At 50.9% G+C, this 18,688-nt stretch overlaps 1 protein-coding gene across 1 annotated transcript in view; it reads right to left on the bottom strand.

The window, feature by feature from the left end:
• CACNA1B (calcium voltage-gated channel subunit alpha1 B) overlaps positions 1–18,688 on the bottom strand; it is a 253,389-nt gene that overhangs the window by 125,421 nt on the left and 109,280 nt on the right. Inside the window, exons 7-8 of the mRNA XM_026049162.1 lie at positions 10,995–11,098; positions 107–222 (exon numbers count right to left, since the gene is read on the bottom strand). Coding sequence (XP_025904947.1) covers positions 107–222; positions 10,995–11,098 — 220 coding nt within the window. The remainder of the gene's footprint in view (positions 1–106; positions 223–10,994; positions 11,099–18,688) is intronic.

The raw sequence follows: 18,688 nt of genomic DNA, 5'->3' as shown, positions 1-18,688 counted from the left end.
AACTTGATGGCCAGCAACACTGAGGATTCACTCAGCTCTCCACGAAAACGAGACTGCCCGGGCCACAGAACTCGCTGAAACAGCGACACCAGATCTCTCTCCTTACCTGCTTTGAAGATCCACTCCAAATAGCCATTCAGTTCCCGTTCAATTTGCTGCTGCCTACGGAGTTTCAGGAAAGCTCGGCGATTTTCTACCCTCTCTCGTTCTTTGGCAAATTCACTATGGAGAGATGGAAAGAGAAAAAAAAAAAAAGAAAAAGAAAAAAACAAGGAAGTTTATGTCACCGAGGGTCAGGGAAAACGCACAGTCCCTCTTTCATCCTACGGATTGTATTTATGAAGCGCTGAAGCTGATAACACCAGCAGTGAGTGGAAACCATTACACAGCACAGTACGTGTTACTGCCCAACAAGCTGCTTCTTTTACTCTACCCTGCCTGTTTCTCTGTATCTCTCCTCTTGAAGGAGGACCAAGGGCTGCCACACGCACATATCCTTCTGTTCCGTGGCCGTACAGCGCTGAGTCCCATGAGATCCTGACGCACAACCAGGTGCTCCCATGCAGTGCTACAACCCAAGTCACCTCTGACACTCCAGGTTGTTCYCTGTTCTTCCCAGGACCACCCAACACCATCACCCCCCTGCAGACCATCCTGTAGGAGCACAACATCACTGTCCACAGAGCCACCACCAGCCTTTTTTGCCAGCTTGGAGCCTRGAGTTTTCCCAGCTTCAACCTGACTTTAATAAACAAGTCAAACAAGCTGCAGGTGAGGAGAGGCACTTTGTTAAGCTGGTGGAACATCCCAGGTGCTCTGGGGCGAGCTTAAAAACAATGACCTGGCTATGTGCCAAAATGACACGGAAAGCAAGAATATGGACACAAATCCTTAGAAAAGTACTGTAGAGGGGAGGCAGAAAGCAACCAGATCACAGAAACCAGGAAAAAAATATCCAACCATCTAATCCCTTCAGCAGCTTTTGCAGGAATATTCTATGTGTACATCCTGCATTGTAGTTTGCAGTGATGCTGAGGTCACAGCGCAGCCCCCAGGCCAGGGCTGCTCCCAGTCATCACAGGAAGCTCTGATGTTCCACCTGAGCCACCGGGCAAGAGCCCTGTGCCCGTCCAGCACTCAGAGCTCCACACCTGCCTCTGCAGGCCCATTCTCAACAGGAGGGAGAGCAGGAGCAGCTCCATTAACACATTTGGTTAAAGCGGGACCAGGCTTTTGCCTTTACAGACAGCATCGGCTCATTCACCCTGCCATGTGGCACACTGGCTTTCCTGGGCCCTTCCTTGTAAGCCTTCATTCAACAGCCGTGTTTTCCATAACCCCAGCTAACCACCCATCGCCCACGTGTTCCTCCATGAAAGCCAGCAAGGAGTAAGAGATGGGAGGGAGAAGGAAAAAATGGGRGAAAGGAGCTGTATTGTCCAGCAGCAGCTTTATATTCACAGCCCATCTTCCACYCTTCAAAACTGACGCTTTTGCTTGTTTTGGTTCTGACCCATGAAGAAGGGACTGCAAGGAGCAGCTGGCTCAGCATGGAGATGCACACTGATATCACCACTGATACRAGAACTGCCATCACCCAAACTCTTATCAGGGTTGGCACCATCCAGCCAGTCTCCTGTGCCCCACTTGACAGCGCAGCCTATGACCCCATCCTGAAAAGACAGGAGAGCAAAACCAGCTCTGAGCAGAGAGCCTCTCCTTGGCATTCAGCACGTGTCCTGTCCGTGCTTGAGGAGCCTGCACGTGCTAGCTGCAATGCTGATCTTCTCCCCTCTTCCTCCCTAATGTTCTCATTTCTGGTTCAGCGCCTGCCAGTCGGGGCCACAGACCTCCTCTCAGCTCTGATTTCTCTCTGGAGAAGCAGGAATGAGATGAGGCAGCCCCTGGTGACCGCATGCATTTAAACTGCCGGATTTGGGGGAGCGGAGCGTGGCTGGGGCAGGAGGGGCCACGCTGCTGCATTACCGGCGGGTCACGGCAGGGCTCCCAGCCTTGGACTGTGCCAGATGGGAGCGGGAGGCAATGCCCAACGGGGAGTTCATGAAGGACGGCACCGCGCAGGAAGAACAGCAGATGACCACAGCACGGCCTCCCTTGGCCCTCGGGCGCGTTCAGGGGAGAGCTTGGAGKGCAGAGCCCTTCCTACCCTCCAAACCCAACCTGGCCTAAGGAAAGCAGAAGCTAACGAGGACCTATCTCTTTAACCTTATCTCTCAGCATGTAATGAAACAAGACAGAAACTGTCCTAACAGTCTGTGTTACATTCAGTAGTTTCTGAACACTCGGGCACTTTTTGCACCAGTGCAGAACGCTGCTAAGGTTAGAGCTACCTGCACCCATCAGGAGCAGCTGCAGGAAGGGACAGGTCTGTCCCAGCGCCAAGCAAAGGGTCATCACAGCCCCCAGCAGCTTCGGTCTTGGCCTCTGGTTCTCACATTTGGCACTGCTGTCAAGTTGAGAAGACAGCATCGCAGATACCATCGAGTGTCTTCTGACTGTCAGAGCGCTCCAGCAAAACAGCCTAGGTCGGAGACTGGAGGATGTTAACACAAGGCCTTTTTGGTGAGGAAGTACATCACACTTCCCCTTACTATCTCCAGAGATCTGGTGAAGCTGAAACTTGGCAGTAGGCTCTTTTTCCTTATTAAATATTCTAATAAAAATATGCTTCTCCACTGTATGCATCACCATTTAAAAATTAAAGCATACCTCATTTGAAGCAATTGGGGGAAAAMCACAGAATTTCAAGAAATTCTCAGAACGTTTTCAAAGAAAGTGGGAAAAAAATCCACCCAAACACCACATTTCATCTATAAATATTTTGGTTGAAGGTTTTCAGACAGTTCCAAATGACAGCAAACAACATCGCAAACGGAGTTGTTGATAGCACAAAATAAGTTTTCAGTTATTCAGCATAATTCCTATTTATGTCACGGACATCTAACAAACTCCCTCATCACCAGAAGCAAAACCCGAGCAGAAAATATATGGCCTCCTCCATAGGTTTCTTTGCAGCCAGTCCTCCTCACTTGAGCCAACTCTAGAATGAGGAATATTGAAAAAAGTGTCACCCGTTCTTGTCCTTTGCTCTCTAATACCATTTGCTCTCCAAGGCCCCAAAACACTCCCTTTTCAGTACTGCAAGAAAATAGGAGGAGGAAGAAGGCCGTGAAGGTTTGTGGTCTTGCACACAGGGTAGCAAGCCCTGCCATAGGGAAGCTGAACTCTACCTACAATGCACTTCAGTTACACCAGGACCATCATGAACAGCTGATCCTACAGAGACAGCAGGCTCGACCAGAAATCCACGTACGGACGTTCATCATGGAAAACCTAAGCCATACCAGTCAAGCTAAACGTATCGCATTTTTCTTCTCAAGAGTAGTCTGCGCTTCAAGCTTGAAAAATGCAAGACTGCTGCTTGTCGCTTTAATAGGTGAAAGATCAAATAAATTACAGTTTAAATATATCTTAGAACAACCACTTCGGGGAAATTCAAGAGCCTACCAGGCAGGAAAGAGGTAAGGCCAATTCATGAGTAACCATCAGGATCAATAAAAGTTTATTATGCAATGAAATCCTTGCAAGTACTTTATCCATAGTCTTAAATATAGTCTTAAATTTAAAAAGTGTCACAGCAACCAAAAAGAAACGGTCTTTCTCTCCTAGGTCTCTGATTAACATTCCTAGATGAGAGCAAAGCACCAAGACAGAAGCATCGTGGAAGGTTTCTCCTGGTCTTGGGCCCGCTCCTAGGCTCAGCTACAACCAGCCTGCTCTGAGCCTTCAACACAGCATTCAAATTCCGCAGTTTTAGGTTTTCTCCTTGAAACAGGGACAAAAGTGTTTCCCACTGMGAGCTAAGTGGTGGAGAGAGATGGTATAGGATTACAGTCATTGCTACCACTAATAGCGATGATGATTAGCAATTCATGATAACAACACAGGTAATTAGTTCCTCATTCAGAACAATATAAGCTACACAATTCTCATCAAAACCCTCGTCTTAAAATGAGAGAACAGCTTTCATCTGCTGCTGTTCAGAGCAAGTGAAAAGAAGCACAAACCTCCAAGGATTTCACCAAAGACGCCCAGGAGTTGAAAAGGATGTTTAGACTAACGTGTAGAACCCAAACACAATCAGTTTTAAAATAGGCTTTACTTCCAGACCGAGTGCTTCAAAGGAAAGACTGAGGTGGGTTCTGGAAGGCCTAGGGCACTTAAGGGTGCAGTCTTGCCTGGGAAAACGCAGCCCTYGAGCACCAAGAGGAGCAGATGAATTCAAGCGAGGGAGATGATGGAAAAGGGACCGGCAAGGCAAGCAGACGTGCAGCTGCCTGSRCTAGTCCCGGGCCGGACTCCAGGCRGGGGAACAAWCTGGCTTAKAGGCTAAGTCTACAGGCCGCCCAGTGCCACAGCAGCAGCGCTGCCAAGCCCTGCTGCAGCCCCCGAGCACGCACACGCCAACAGAACTGCTGACTTGCATTTCCACAGCGAGGTCCACACCCCACCATTGCTTGTGACTAACTAGCTGCGGGATAAAAAGAGAAAGAGCTTCCACTCTTCTCACTTTTGCACTTTTGCTTGCAGTGCAAGAAGTGTCGGTGCCCGGGGGTTTGCCCCCTTGGCCCAGCTCTGGCACCGCCGTTGCAGGSGCAGCCCGGCGCACAGGAGCGGCAGAGCAGCGCCCGGCACGGCCAGCGCTGCCCGGCCCCGCAGCGCCCGTGGGACCGCACTGGGGCCTCGGGCTCGCGGCCCCCGGCTGCCGCCCGTCTCCTCTGCGCTGTGGCTGCCAGGGCGCCCGGGCCAGCTGCCCGCGGGGACCCAACCCGGCCAAAACCCTTCGCAGCCCCTCACTGCCGCTCCCCGGGGACTTGTCTTGTTCCTGCTCCTCGCTAACCCCATTAGCATCCCAGAATTTATAGAAGAGCAGACTCTACCTCCAGGGGAAGAATTTGTTCTGCTGGTTCACATCTCTGTATTTTGTCTTCCTGAAGCGCAGTAAATCCTTTATAAGGGGAAATCTCTACCAAAAGCAACCAAAAAAGCCCAACACCTTTATAACTACTTATACATAAGGTCACAAAGCTCTGGCTGTGCTAAACAGCATAAAACAGAATGAGAAACCCTTTGAAATCTCTCACAGATGGAATAATTTAGCAGAGGCGCAACGGCAGCGTCCTGGGTGCCCGGGAGCAGGGAGGGGACGGCAGGGAYGCGGCTGCAAGCGAGCAGGAATGGGGCTGCGCGGACACCCGGCCCGGCCACCGCGGAGCTTCGGGGTCACCCCAAAGCCAGGCTGCTCCAGGAGCAGAACAGCCCTGCAGACCCAACACCACCACCACCTGTCCCACGGGTGCCCACGGCTGGCACCTTGCACCCACAAGGGCTGCGAACAAAACCGGGAAGAATGAGGATTAAAGAACACAAGTTTTATTGATTTCATAATAACATCAGATATCTCCCTCTTGGTAGGTCCTGAAAAACACTTGAAGATGAATCAAACTATGGTTATCCTTACTCACAGACAAAAAAAAACAAAGMTCAGAAGAAAACTGCAAGCAAAAAAAATACATAATTCGATGCCTCCGACCTCCTGATCTGCAAACATGAACGGCAGAGTTTTGTCAAGTACCACTGTTTTTAAAGCCCTATAAAAATGGAGCCCAACTCAGCATTGAGCATAGGCTATTGATTGTATTGATCATATATCAATTATAAAACCTCTCTAGCACAAGATTTCTGTTTGAGGGAGATGGAAGAAATCTCATTTGATGGGTGCAGAAATCTTTCAGGAAATGAAGCCCACGAAAAACATGAGGAAGAAATTCTTCATGCTGGTTACCTCCGAGATGGTGCCCTTCTCTCCCAGGTTACTGCCCATAAAGAGGGGTTGATGAGAGCTCTGAGCTTTGAACGTCACTGTTAAACAAGAAGGAAGCCCAGAGGAGGGCTGCGATTGCCCAGCGCTGAAGACGACAAAGCTCTGTGCTCCTCATCTCTCCCGAGTCCTTCCATCAGCTCCAGGAAAGCCCCAATATCCTGGTTATCCATTTCCAGCCGGACTCCCGCTACCGCTGGCCCCACGTGTGGCCCCGTGGGCACGGTCTGGGGTCGGCCAGACGGGATGAGGAGATGGAGCTGCTCCGGATCCAGCTGGCCGCGCTGCCCGCCCACCCCGAGAGCGGCGCTTGGGAACGGGCACGGGCTCCGTGAGCCCCGCGCAGCTCGAGGAGCTCCTGCTCCTCGGCATCGCTCTGAGCAGGGATCATCGCGCTGATAAGGGATGRAAGGACCCCGTGAGATTCATCTCTCAGCCATTTCCGAGCCAGGCTTCACAGCCATTTCATCAYGTAAGCACAGCAGAAAGGTGCTTCAAATGCAAGGCAGATACGAGTGTGTCACACGTTTCTACAAGAGCAGAGGAACAAAGGTGCAGAAAGCGCAAAGGTGAAGTCTTCAATGCATCTGCCTTTAAAAAAAAAATAATTCAAATTGTGCTGGTGTCAGTTTAATTCCACCTGATCCAATTTAAAATGCTGCAAGTGGCACAGCTGGGCCAAATGGGACTGAGGGAGGCGCTGATGAGGAACAAAAAAGGCCCCATTTATCTTATAGTATCAATGGCCACAACGTACCCACCCGCTGGCTCAAAACACAGGAAAAGCAAAGGAGCCACATTCTGTAGGACGTTCAACTGGGTGAGAGGACACTCACACGAATAGACTTTGTTCTGTGACTACTTTTGTAGGAGGCACATGGGCTTTCTCCCAAATCTGCAGCAACAGCTTTGTTAAACGGGGTGTTGAAAAACGAACAGAGGGGGAGAAAATACTTATTTTACCTTGTCTTTCCCCTCTTTTTTGAGTACAAGCTGGGGAAAGACTAAAAATAAAAAGAACAGAATCTCCTATCTTTGCACGATCTGTTGCAAATAATTATCAGCAGCCAAAGTGAGACCACAGCAGGTAACAGTGAACTCGCAACAGATCTGGAGGGAACATGAATGATTGTCTCTGTAATGAGGGAGAAGGAGGACAGCAGAGTGCTTTGCCATTATGACAAATTAATCATCTTGATTATTCTCCAGCCTCTGCACGTCTTGAGGGCTGAAGTTTTATGATCTCAATCTGGCAAAAACCCTCAGGATGGAAAAACATGCCATGGAGCTCAGCAGAGCAGTGCAGAGCCCGGCAGCTCCGTGAGGTCGGAATAGGGCTGTGTTCTTCCTCACGGGGGGCTGCCTGCACTGGGGCAAGTCCCAGGGATCCAAAACGCAGCAGCCAGAACGGGAAGCAGGAAGAGCGTCTAATGGGATCATGATCCCAGGTTGTGCACAAAAGACGGTTCAGCAGCRGAGACTTAAGATGCCATTAAGCATGAACCATGAACCATGAAAGCTGCAGTAAGTCTCCAAGAAAAACATCCCCAAAACTGCCTGAAATGACCCAAAAGCAGTGCTTTGGTGTCAACACGATTCCAGCAGGGATGTTCTGGGTCTGTTCCATGGACAGGGCCTCCTTAAACAAACGAGCCTCTTGTCTGTCCCCTTGCCCGCCTGCAAGACGTGGGCACTGTGCACAGCGCCAGCCCTTGCCGGGCTCCTGCGGCCACGAAGATTCTGGACTTGTAGCACCACGTGCCCCTACAGCTCCCGTACCTGGTGACTGGTCCCACAGCAAGGCGCTGGTCTTGCCCGCCTCGGGACGGAGCCGGTCTGGACAGTGTCAAGCAGGGAAGATGCCGGCTGGCCACGCGGGCGCCTCTCTGCGCTGTGCTGCTGCAGCCCGATGAGGAAACCTCGTGGCAGATCACTGCTCTTTACTGGCTGCTCTGGAAACACTTTGGGCTTTAGCACAGATATTTGAGGATGCGACAAGCCGCGTTTTTCACACTCGATGCAGACTCTCAGCACTCAAATGCATCATCCTCAGCGCGCTGCCCTCTCTGGCCAGGCCTCCTGCCATCTCACAACTCTCCCCTCTCTGCACCACTGGCTGAAACRGCCTCAAATTAAGTTAAGCAACCTTCCTCATAGCACCCCACAACGTTTATCCTCTTCGCACCGTGTAATCCAAAGCATGGTCTACAAATGCATCATCCAGCAGCACTGGGCTCATAACCAGGCAAAACTAATACCCAGGTCAAGCATCTCAGTAGAGAACTCTCTAAACTCATCAGSCCACGGAAACAAGGCGCTAGGTGGGCTGAGCTAAGGCGGAGCACCCGCTGCAGCCCACACCTTTGGCAAAGGAGAATTTGATGTCCTCGCCCGCGCCTCCAGAATAAAAGATGTTCCCAAGAGCTCCGCAGGCCGCGGAGCTTCCCACCGCTGGGGAAAGCTCAATATTCACAGCAGCCCTGCAAGGAGAGCAGCGCGCAGCTCGGCGCACGCCTCGGGAAGGGAGCAGGAGGCAGGGGAAACCGTTCCAGGAGGGCATTTAGACATYAGCGGATTACAAGCGCATGGGCAGTGCTTGATCAGCGTGCACAGGGAAGATGCACTGCACAGCAAGCAGAGTCGCGTTTAATCTGAATTACGGAGCCAACATGCTTGTAATGACATCCTCAGCCACACAGTCAGAGGACGTTGCACTATCAACCCAAGATTCTGGGTTATTTTTATACCAAGGTTTTGCCAACACTCGAAGATATCCACATTTGCCTGCCAGGTTCCTCCCCCTCAAAAAAAGAAAAAAAAAAAGCAGGGGGACAGAGGAGCCGGATGTTTGCTCTCTGTTTTAGAGTGGCCATCTTCTCTTGCCTAACACTTGCAATGCAAATGCTGCCCTATCTTGCAGCAGATGAGAGTCAGAAACRCAACCAGCTCAACCCACCTGCGCTAATCAAACAGATAAGCCCTGGAGCTAAGGCCGCCTTTATGAGGTACCTGCACACTATTGACACGGGTTCAAAAATAGCCCCAGAGGGGTGTGATCCAGCGTCAGTGGGAAGCYCAGTGCCTCTGTTATCGTTTCAGACTATTTGCATTGCCACAATCTGCGACAGTGTMCCCTTACCTGTGTCAGAAATCTCTACCTTCCCCGCTGCCAGGCAAGGAGCACAAACACAGGAGAGGGAGCCCCTAAGCCTAAATCAACACTGGGCACYGTCAGGTGGACGGCACTAATTCCCCAGGTGAAATTCTGCCATACGGGAGWCAGTGTTTCCATACATCTCTGCTCTGTGCTTCTTTTTAGGATCAAAACTTCCATGCACGGGCACAAATGCAAAGAACCGTGTCCAGCAGAAACACGTTTTGTTTCTCAAAGTGCTGTGCTGGTTGAGAACAAAACAGCACCAGCTTCTGCCCTCAGAGGTTCAGAGCTGGGGTCCTTTCCTCAACTGACCCTTCCGTGCAGAGCCACCTTCCTGCAGCTCCTCAGCGCCTGGGAGCCCCTGGGGACCCTGCTGAACCACGGGCTCAACACGGCCGGCRTTATCCCGTTTATTTTCTTCTCTCCCTAGGAATTATTTCCGCCAAGGACAACACACCGCTATGCAAAATGGTCTTTAAAAGCTTTCCTCCGGGGAGGACATGCAGTTACCCTTAGCATTACCAAAAAGAAACCTAATGGAGAGAGCTGCATTTTTATAAAATATATGCACTCACATTTTATCCATATCTTGCCCCAAGCAACAAGGCGCTTTCAGGAGAGACAGAGTGAGGCCTCCATCACTGGGTCACTGAAGATCCGTGAAACCAGCACGATGGAACAGTTACTACACGCTTCCGAGGTTCGTTCCAGCCAACAGGGGCTGGCCATGCTGGAACGAGGTGGGTGAGCCTTGCACCAACCTCCTGGCTTTGCTTAGATCATGGACTGGATAAATACGGCCACAAAGAGGCTCATTGCAAAGCCTCTGCTAGGACAAGTTGTCCCACGAATGGCTTTGGAGCAGCCTTATCCATCTTGACCATTATGCCTGGACTGAAGGACCAGCAAGCTCATCACATGGCCTGCTCCTGCTCCTCCTCTGGACCAGCGTGTCCCACTGCTCACTCACTGCTTCCCTGCTCTTCCACTAACGTATTTTTTGAGGCCTCTCATCCTCCAAGAACAAGAAAACCAGATATGAATCTGTTCTCTGAAAACATTTTTCTTGCTCTGATAACTTAAAGAGAAAGGGTGAAGCACTAAAGGGCTTTTACTGCTCAGGAACATTCACTCTTTTCTCTCCTTCCCAGCTGCCAAGAGCCAGAAGTGAATCTAAATCTTTATACATACACCTGGATGGGCTCGGAAGAAATTGGGTGTGAAATGAGATGTCAAAATTATGAGCTTGCAAACCATTAAGATGACTCAGGTTGTTAAATCCAAATCAAATTTCTACAGATTCTGGGGACATTCCAGCTAGGCTTCAAACTTGGCAGCCTGGTCTCTGCGATGGCCCAAACCCAAAACTCACGCGCAGAGAATCCTGCCTCCTTGCCTGACCCCAGGCATTTCAACAGCAAGAGACCAACATATCCCCAAAACCCAGACATCGGCTTAAACTGCTGCAAGTTTTTAAAATACATAATTAATTTAATTTGCTTTTTGTTTGAGCACCACATTTTCCGCACACTTCGCCATGCTACGCAGTTAGACCGAATGCATTATGAAGACTCTGAAGTCCAACCCCAGCAATAATGTTCTTACACTAGCATCATCGAATCCTGATGGGTTTAAAGACATGGTGGGACCAAGCACAGCCCCTGATCTCTATAATCACGTGATGTTCACATAACTATGGGGTCTGCATTCTGAATCATCGCAATCAATTTTCAGCAGCTTATCCTGTGGCTCTATAATCTTACAGAAATATCCTTAGCAAGGAAAGGAAGGGGTAGGAAATGTGGGAAGGGGACAGTGTACAGTGCAATGTGTCACCCCATTTTCTATGTTTCACCTACATCCTCTCGACCTACTAAAACTATCACTTTTTTTTTTTTAATCAAGGTGGAAACAAGCAAACATTTAGTGTCTTACCCTGACAAGACTCCCAGCACCAAGTTGAGCATGAAGAAAGAGCCAATGATGATGAGAGGGATGAAGTAAAGCCAGTTCCATGTATTTCCTGCAGCATCATTAGTCTGAAAACAGAAAGGAGAGAGAGAAAAGCAAAYATTAATCGGCTTCAGAGACAAAATACAGTCCTGAATATGCAGGGCAGAGGCCATAGGAGCTTCCTCTGAGATTTCCATAGGGCAGTTCACCCCTGATAGCCTACTTTGCTAGGGCCACCAGCTGAAATGCAGGCAGAAGAACGGAGGAAGCAAGCTGAGCACGCCACTGCCCACATCACAGTCCAGCAGCAGCTCCAAAATGTCTCATCTCTGATTCTACAGATCCAGACTGGCCCTGCTGRGGGATCAAACACTGTTTTAAAGGAGCACCTCTGTGCAGAAGCACAACTCCTGCCTCGGCCTCCCGCCCCAGGTTGGAGCTGGCATGTGCTGAGCAGCAGGGCTGTATTTACATCTGAATTGAGACACAACAAGGGGAGGGAGCCACAGGCTTCCGCTGATCTGTGCTGCAATTAAGGCAGTACATGGCACCCTGCCCAAAATCTGTGTGCGCACACAGAAGACAAGAAGCCTGCAAGAAAAGGAGGCATCTTTAGAGCATTTGTGCTTACTCAGCACTTGGGGGCTGTGTCATCAAAACCCATCTCGGGCTGAGGAAGCTACGGTGCAGATTAAGGGGAGGGGAGGGGAGGCTGCTTTGGCTTCTGACAAGGTTTCTGCATTCATCAACCACAAGAGAGCTCTTTAAGGAAGTGCTGAAAAGCAAAACGCCACATGGCCATTACCAGAGCCAAACGCCTAGGAAAGTGCAAATTCTTCTCTTTGGAGTGAGGGATGCAGCAAGCGCAGAAGGGCTGGTGTGAGGCAGAGGAGAGGCAGAGAGCAAGATAAAACAGGAGAGCTGAAGGCCCCTTCCTCCTCCTCGGCTTGCAGGACAACCTGCTTCCCCCATCGGAGCTCAGTGGGCACTGCAGAGAGCGCTCACAGACATCAACAAAACACGTTAATTATAACTGATATTAGTGCCTTGTTATTTGGGGTGCTTTTAAGTCCCGACTCCAAATCGTATTTGGAAGTGAGGCTTTGCGTGCAGAAGGGCGTTCACRCAGGAAGAGCCTGAAACACAGCCACGAATATCTCAGCCACGTGTGCTCCTGGTGCCGCTTGGAGACGTCTCCGCACAAGCAGACACGACCAGAAAACACACAGAACAACACGCAGTGGCAGTGACTCTTACAGGGGGTAGCACTTACGCTACTGATGGAAATACATACCTTTTCTGAGACATTCTTAATACGGYGCCTACCTGCCTCAGTCCTTCCTCCAGGAGCAGCCCCTGGTGCTCACTGCCTGACAAACGTTTCTCCAAATAGCTGACACGTTCAGCAGCTTTATGTCAGTTGATCAGTGAGTCACCCAAGATGAGAACTAGCTAATCCAGCCACAAACCAACGCTGCTAGAGGCGAAACCAGTGGGAGACAAGAAAACGAGTTTGAAGAGGAAAAAAAGAATGCAGAAAAATGGAAAACGGTCCAGTTCCTTCTCTCAGCACTGAATTTTTAATGTCTTTTCTGAAGCCTATTGTCACACCACAGCAGCGTTTCTTCCTTGGCCATTTTATTTCTCTGCTCCTCTTTCAGCTTTTCCATGTTTCTTTTCCCTGTTCTCCTATTGCACAGGGTGCTAAGGACCCTTATCCTCAGCGCCTCTTGCCCAACACACATAGAAAAATAGGGCCTAGTATAGCCCCAGCCTCCTTTCCTGGGATTTACCTCCAAAATTTGCATTTTTATATATATATATATATATATATTATATATATATATATGAGGCTGATATTTAGTTCCCATTGCACTGACCCAGATGGAAGCCTCCGTGCCACCAGCTGGAGCCACCACTGCCCATCCAGCAGGGCTGGGACTGCCCTCAACCCATCRAGGGGGCTGGAGAACCACGAGGAAGAGCCAGAGGAAGGCACAGATGGGAGAGGGGAGGCCACATAAACACAGGGCGCAGGAGGCTCAGTGCTGCCAAATGATCTTTTATCATTTATTTATTCATTTGAAGCCCAAACTTGGYGACAGATCCTCGATCCCGCGCCGTGATTAAAGCCTTTAAAATGAAACGTGCTGAAACGTGGCTGTTGCAGCCCCCTGCCCGAGCCCCTGCCCGCGGCCGGCAGGGCCAGGCCTTGCTCTGCCTGTTCTGCCGCCCACGCAGGGGTCCAGGACGAGGTGGGCACAGAACCGCGGCGAAAAGGGTCACCAGAAGACTCGGGAGAGCCGGAACCGCCACGGACACAGAGCTGGTTGCCAGCTCCCAGCTGAACCCGAGACCCGAGCCGAACCTGGGCTCCCAGCTGAACCCGAGACCGAGCTGAACCTGGGCTCCCAGCTGAACCCGAGACCGAGCTGAACCTGGGCTCCCAGCTGAACCCGAGCACGGCCCACGGCACCGGCTGGGCCACAGCAAGCTGCCCTAACGAAGCAGAACCTCCAGCTGCCAAGAGAGCCAAGCTGTGGCCCTCGGGAAGAGCCAGCGGCCGCCTGGGCCAGGCCGGGCAGCGAGGGCAGCTCTCCACGGGCAGAGCAGCCAGGCCTGACCTAGCGTCCAGCTGGTTCATTAGGGCAACRATCAAAACAACTTTGTGCTCTGGCTAAAATACTTCATTGGCTCAACGTCCGGCTCACTGTCAGGGCTACTTAGTSCTAAGCACAGGTCTAACTCAATAGGGAAGAAGCAGAAAAAATGCTTGTGCAAAGGGGCTAGAATTACCTCAAGACACACACGGGCTCTCTCGTGGCTTAGGAAGCGCTGCTGCAATCGCAGCAGGAGCAGGGCCGTGCTGGAGCCTTGCTCAGGCGTGCCCCAGGCGGTGCGGTGGAAGCTCCCATCAGGCAAGCTCGCCAGCACGCAGCATCAGAGATGCAGTGCTGGGACGTGGGATACAGAGAGCCCAGGAGACACTCTGCAGGTCGCAGAGGAACGCGGAAAACAAGGGAACTATCTCCGGCTTTGAAAACCCGTATCAGCAAGCGCAGCCCCTGGAGCGCTCCGGCCAACGGGGCACGCGGCGTGGCCTCCTCTGCATCGTCTCTGCTCATCTCCAAGCGGCTCCCATCCCTTGTCCTGGTGCACTGACTGAGAGGCATCCACAACACCTAGACAAACGTGTTGCCTCCTTTTCCCATTCCTCATCTTCTTTTTCTTCTCCTTTTTCTCTGCCACAAYGCATAACCCACCCCACGACAGCACCTCCACGAGACTCTGCTTCTCAGTTCACCTTGACACCCGGCGCCTCTTGGGTAGGATTGAGCCTCCTCGAGCAGTGACACCAGGGCCACGTGTCTCTACAGAGACACGTAGGTGAAGACTGTCATCTGTGACAAATGCAGAGGCTACAAACCTGCTGTCTTGCAGGGAGATTAGTGCCCTGAGCTCCCATAACACCAAAGAGAACTGCGTGTGCTCCAACAGGCACAAGCTGTTTTCCACCATCAAGCCTGCAGTGGCTTGTCTAGTACCAGGGACAGGGCTGATAGGAATCCTCAGACCTTCCTGCATCTCAAACACAGAGAGCTGCTAGGTCCGTGCTCGTTACGTTAATAAGGCGGCAGCTCTAATTAATTCATTTAAAAATATATTTTGAAACAATTAGCTTGAAAGCCAAATACTCCCATTTGCCATGTGCTGCAGAGATCAAAAATGCTTTTGCACTGTTTTATGCCCCTCTCTGCCCCCCTAACCCTGGAGGACGTTGTTGGATGAGAGCCCGTGTTTCTTGGGGCACATAGAGAGGCAGAGCCCCTGCGCCCCAAGCTTGTCACCTCCCTGGGGCGTCTCAGTGCTGCAAGAGCCCAAACAAGGGCCCAAACAACACGCACAGAGGTACCTTGGTTTACACGCAGCCTCGTGAACAGACAGATCACTGCTCTGCTCAACACGGGGACAAATCTGGGGTCTGGGGAGATTAAGAGGCTGTAAACAGAGCAAGTAAAGCAAAGAGCAATCCCTGCAATCTTCCCCTCCCTCTCCACCGGGCAGACTGCACCCCTGCCCCTGTCTTCTGCAACAGAACCTAAATCTGCAGTTTATATGGCAAGAGGGATGGGAGATGTCCAAATACCCAGGTTCCACRTTCCAGCCGCCCACAAACTGAGTACTGAGATCACGCCCCAAAGGTCCCTCAGACCTGAGGGATCTCCGATCTAGAGCTAATGGTTCCTTCCATGAACGTGAACGGAAGACCTGCCGCTATTTTGTGCTGCTCACAATAACATTCAACATATACCAGCGGCCAAGTGAGCCAGGTAGTGAYAGAACATGTTTAAATAATCTATTCAAATAACCTATTAGACAGTTTAACCTGATTAAATCCTCTTAGGCAAGGCAAAAGCAGCAGAGCAACAAACACCTTCACAGCAGTAAAGTGCTGGGTGGTATAAACAGAGCCTTCTGTTCAAGGACTGTCACATTGTGGTGAATATTAGGACTAAAGAAAGACTAAAGTCTTGCATTGCAGGTAGTTTCCCCATTTCGGGTCAAAATGCAATCATTCTTCTTGCCTTCCTCCCCAAACCACTCCATTGCCCCGGCAGCGGGAGCAGAGCGCTCCAGAGAGCCCGTGGGCATCCCCAGGAGGCTGCACCGTCCGACGGGCACAGGCTCCCCCAGGAGCGCCCTCATGTCCAYGGAAGCACGTTGCCCCGTGCAGGCTGCGCTCAGCTCCCAGGCTCTGCGAGCTGCACACACGGCCTGCAGCCGTCAGCCTTGCACCTCCAAGCGAGACCTCATTCTGCTCCATCGCTGGCCACGTACCTACTCCAAAACCATCACCAGGACCAAGCCTCTGCTCACACCAAACTGCAGCGTCTTCAGACMCAACGCGTGAGGCCACAGCTTGGCACCTCCAAGGACACAGTCCTTGCTGGTTGGTCGTGCCTGGGAGTTTCCGCTCAGGCTTCCCTAGACAAGCAAAAAGGTGGTTTGGGGCTTTCAGGGTGTTAGTTTCGCATTTACCCTTAGAGTTATTCCACAGTTTCACCAGTGCAAGCACAAAATGATTCATGTGTCTAAACAAGGAGSCACTTTGCTATTTACACAAATTTCTTCTTTCAGTTGCTTTGACAGACATAGAAATCCTGAGGCAATTGCCCCATATCTCCAAGGAAGGAATTCTGCCCTTGCGTTGCTCGCCACGTTCTCTTCATCGTGTGAAAGGGAGGCAATTAATGAGCCAGCACAAACCAGTGCAAGTGCTTCCAGACCAGGGTTCGATAACCAGGGGATCTAATTTAACAGAGACAGGAACAGCWTAAACACCACAGACTGTTAGCTCTTTACCATGTTTTTAATCAAAATGCACAGTATACCTATAATTTACTCATTTTTATTTGATTTATAAGAGCCTGATTTATCTGAGGCAATTAAAATAAAGTCTTTCCTTAGATGAGCACTTTTGCATTGGGGAAAACTGGCATAGACTGGTGACCTCTGCTTATCTTTCATCTGATTTCTTCACAATTGGCTCCTTGCTTCTGTTAATTAGCAAGGCTATTTAGGTTTGATTTATTTCTCCCTGTTCCTGCTCTTGGCATTAGGTGAGCACTGGAATTACCAAGAAGGAAAGGTACCCACGTGGCACGAGGAGCACGGGGAGCGTCGCTCCGTGCGGCCGCCTTGCCCGGCGCCCCGCGCCGCTCCAGCCACAACCAGAGATGCCTCAGGAGGCTTCAGTCCCTGCCCAGAGCCCCACGTCTCCCATAAACCAAGCAAAGGGAGGGCAGTTCTGCAGGAGCAGGGGTCTTGAAGGGTTCTGGAAGGGTGGGCAACACCAGCAAGCAGCCAAGCAGGGCAGGCACTTGGCGAGGCAAGTTACTGAGGGGCTGCGAGAGGGAGATTTGTACTTGTGTTTGTGAAGAACCAGGTTCCTCGTGCCTGGGGAAGGAATAAAACCCTTCATTGTGGCTTTTCCCGCAGTTATCCTCCTTGCTTAAACCTTTTTCTTTGCAATAAGCTCCCTAAATAGTCCGCTCTTTGTGGTTCCTATAAAAAGGCTATTATGTGCAAAATGCCAAAACCCAGTTTAACTCCTTATCTACTTGACCACAAGTAAACAAACAGCCTGCTCCTCCCTCCTGCCKTTTTTGCTCCACTCCCCATCAAACTCGAGCACCCTGCATGCAGCAGGACTGTTCTTGCCCATTCCGGGCAGGAAACATTCGGGATCATTCGCCCTGCACGAGTGCAACCGAAACCCTGAGCCCCTGGGGCAGGGGCTGCTGCCGCCTCAGCCCAAGGCAGAGCTTCCCCTGGAGCAAAGGCAAATGTTTTCATCAGATCAGAGCAGAGGACACTGCCTCCCGCCAGGGACACAACCTCACGCCTAGAGCATAGCAGGACACTCGGGCTTTTTTAGTTTTTGCACCGCCTGTTTTATTCTGGAAAAAAGAGTGGGCACAAAATGGGCCTGAAGGGATTTGTGTAGAATACACAAATCTTAGGCTTCTTAGAATACTGAAACCCTTCGAAAYAGGTCCAGCGCACTTGGAGATGGGGCCTGAGGCGCTCACCTGATGACATGCAAGGAGGAAGAGGAGGAGGAGTGCAGCTTCTTCCTCCCTCCCCAGGAAGGCCACAACTTCATTCAGCAGAGCTTTACTATAGCTCCCCTTTTCTCTATTCCATTTAATCAGTTACCCAAAAAAGAAGAAGTTAAAATCCATCCCCCTTCCAAAACATTCGTTTTTCTCCATTCTTTCTCTACTTTCCCCACTTGCCTTTTTTAACAAGAGGCTTTCATCTTTTACATCTTTTACATTCCTTTTTGCCCCAAGGCACCACCACGGCCTCCATCGAGGGGTCCCTATCGCTATCCCCAGCCTTTCCGAGGGTGAAATGCAGCCACAGACCCACGAAGGGCAGCAACGTCCACGTTTCCCGGTAGTCGGGTGGGAAAACAGGGAGACGTTTTGCATCTCAAGCCCTGATGCAGCACTATGCACAACTTCGGCAACTGCAAAACAGTTGCTGGGAATGAAATCAGCCCGAATCCCACCCACTCGCAGTGCTCCGCGCCCCAGGGCCTGCACAGCCAAGGTCCGTGTTCAACCAGCTTTAGGTTGAACTTGGAATCAAGCCTAAATGCTGCATCTTGGGCTTAGGCCTTACTTGGCCTTGGGCTTAGGCCTACTTGCATGTGCTTGGAGATGGACAGGAGAACTGGGGCCTTCCCTGCTGTGTTGGAAGCCGTGGGAATGGAGGGCTGGAGTGGATCTTGGGAAGCCCTAAGCTCCATCGGAGGGGAAGACTAACTTACTTAGGGACAGAAGGGTCTCCTCCTACACCACATTGTAATTAGGCCTCTGGATTTTTCTGAAACGCACCATTTCCCAACTGTGTTTTGCCAAGTGGGAAGGATATTAGGGCCTGGGATGTGCGCTCTGGCAGTCCCTTGAGGATGGGAAAGCTGCTGCCAGAGGGCCAGTAAAGGGGAGAAAAGCCTGTGCAGAGCCCACTAGCTCTGCAGTCCTTGTTAGGCTGAATCCTGGCCTTGGACGGTCAAGTCCTTTGTGCAGCATCTGCCCAAATGGGCTTGTCTGGAAGGAATGTGTGCTAGACTCCCAGAACTGCACATTTATACCAAAATTGGTGTT

The sequence above is a fragment of the Nothoprocta perdicaria genome, unplaced genomic scaffold (genome assembly GCF_003342845.1).
Source record: "Nothoprocta perdicaria isolate Ctin4 unplaced genomic scaffold, notPer1 scaffold_6, whole genome shotgun sequence".
Lineage (NCBI taxonomy): Eukaryota > Metazoa > Chordata > Aves > Tinamiformes > Tinamidae > Nothoprocta > Nothoprocta perdicaria.
Note: the sequence above shows the minus strand (reverse complement) of the source record. Positions and strands in the feature narration are given on the sequence as shown.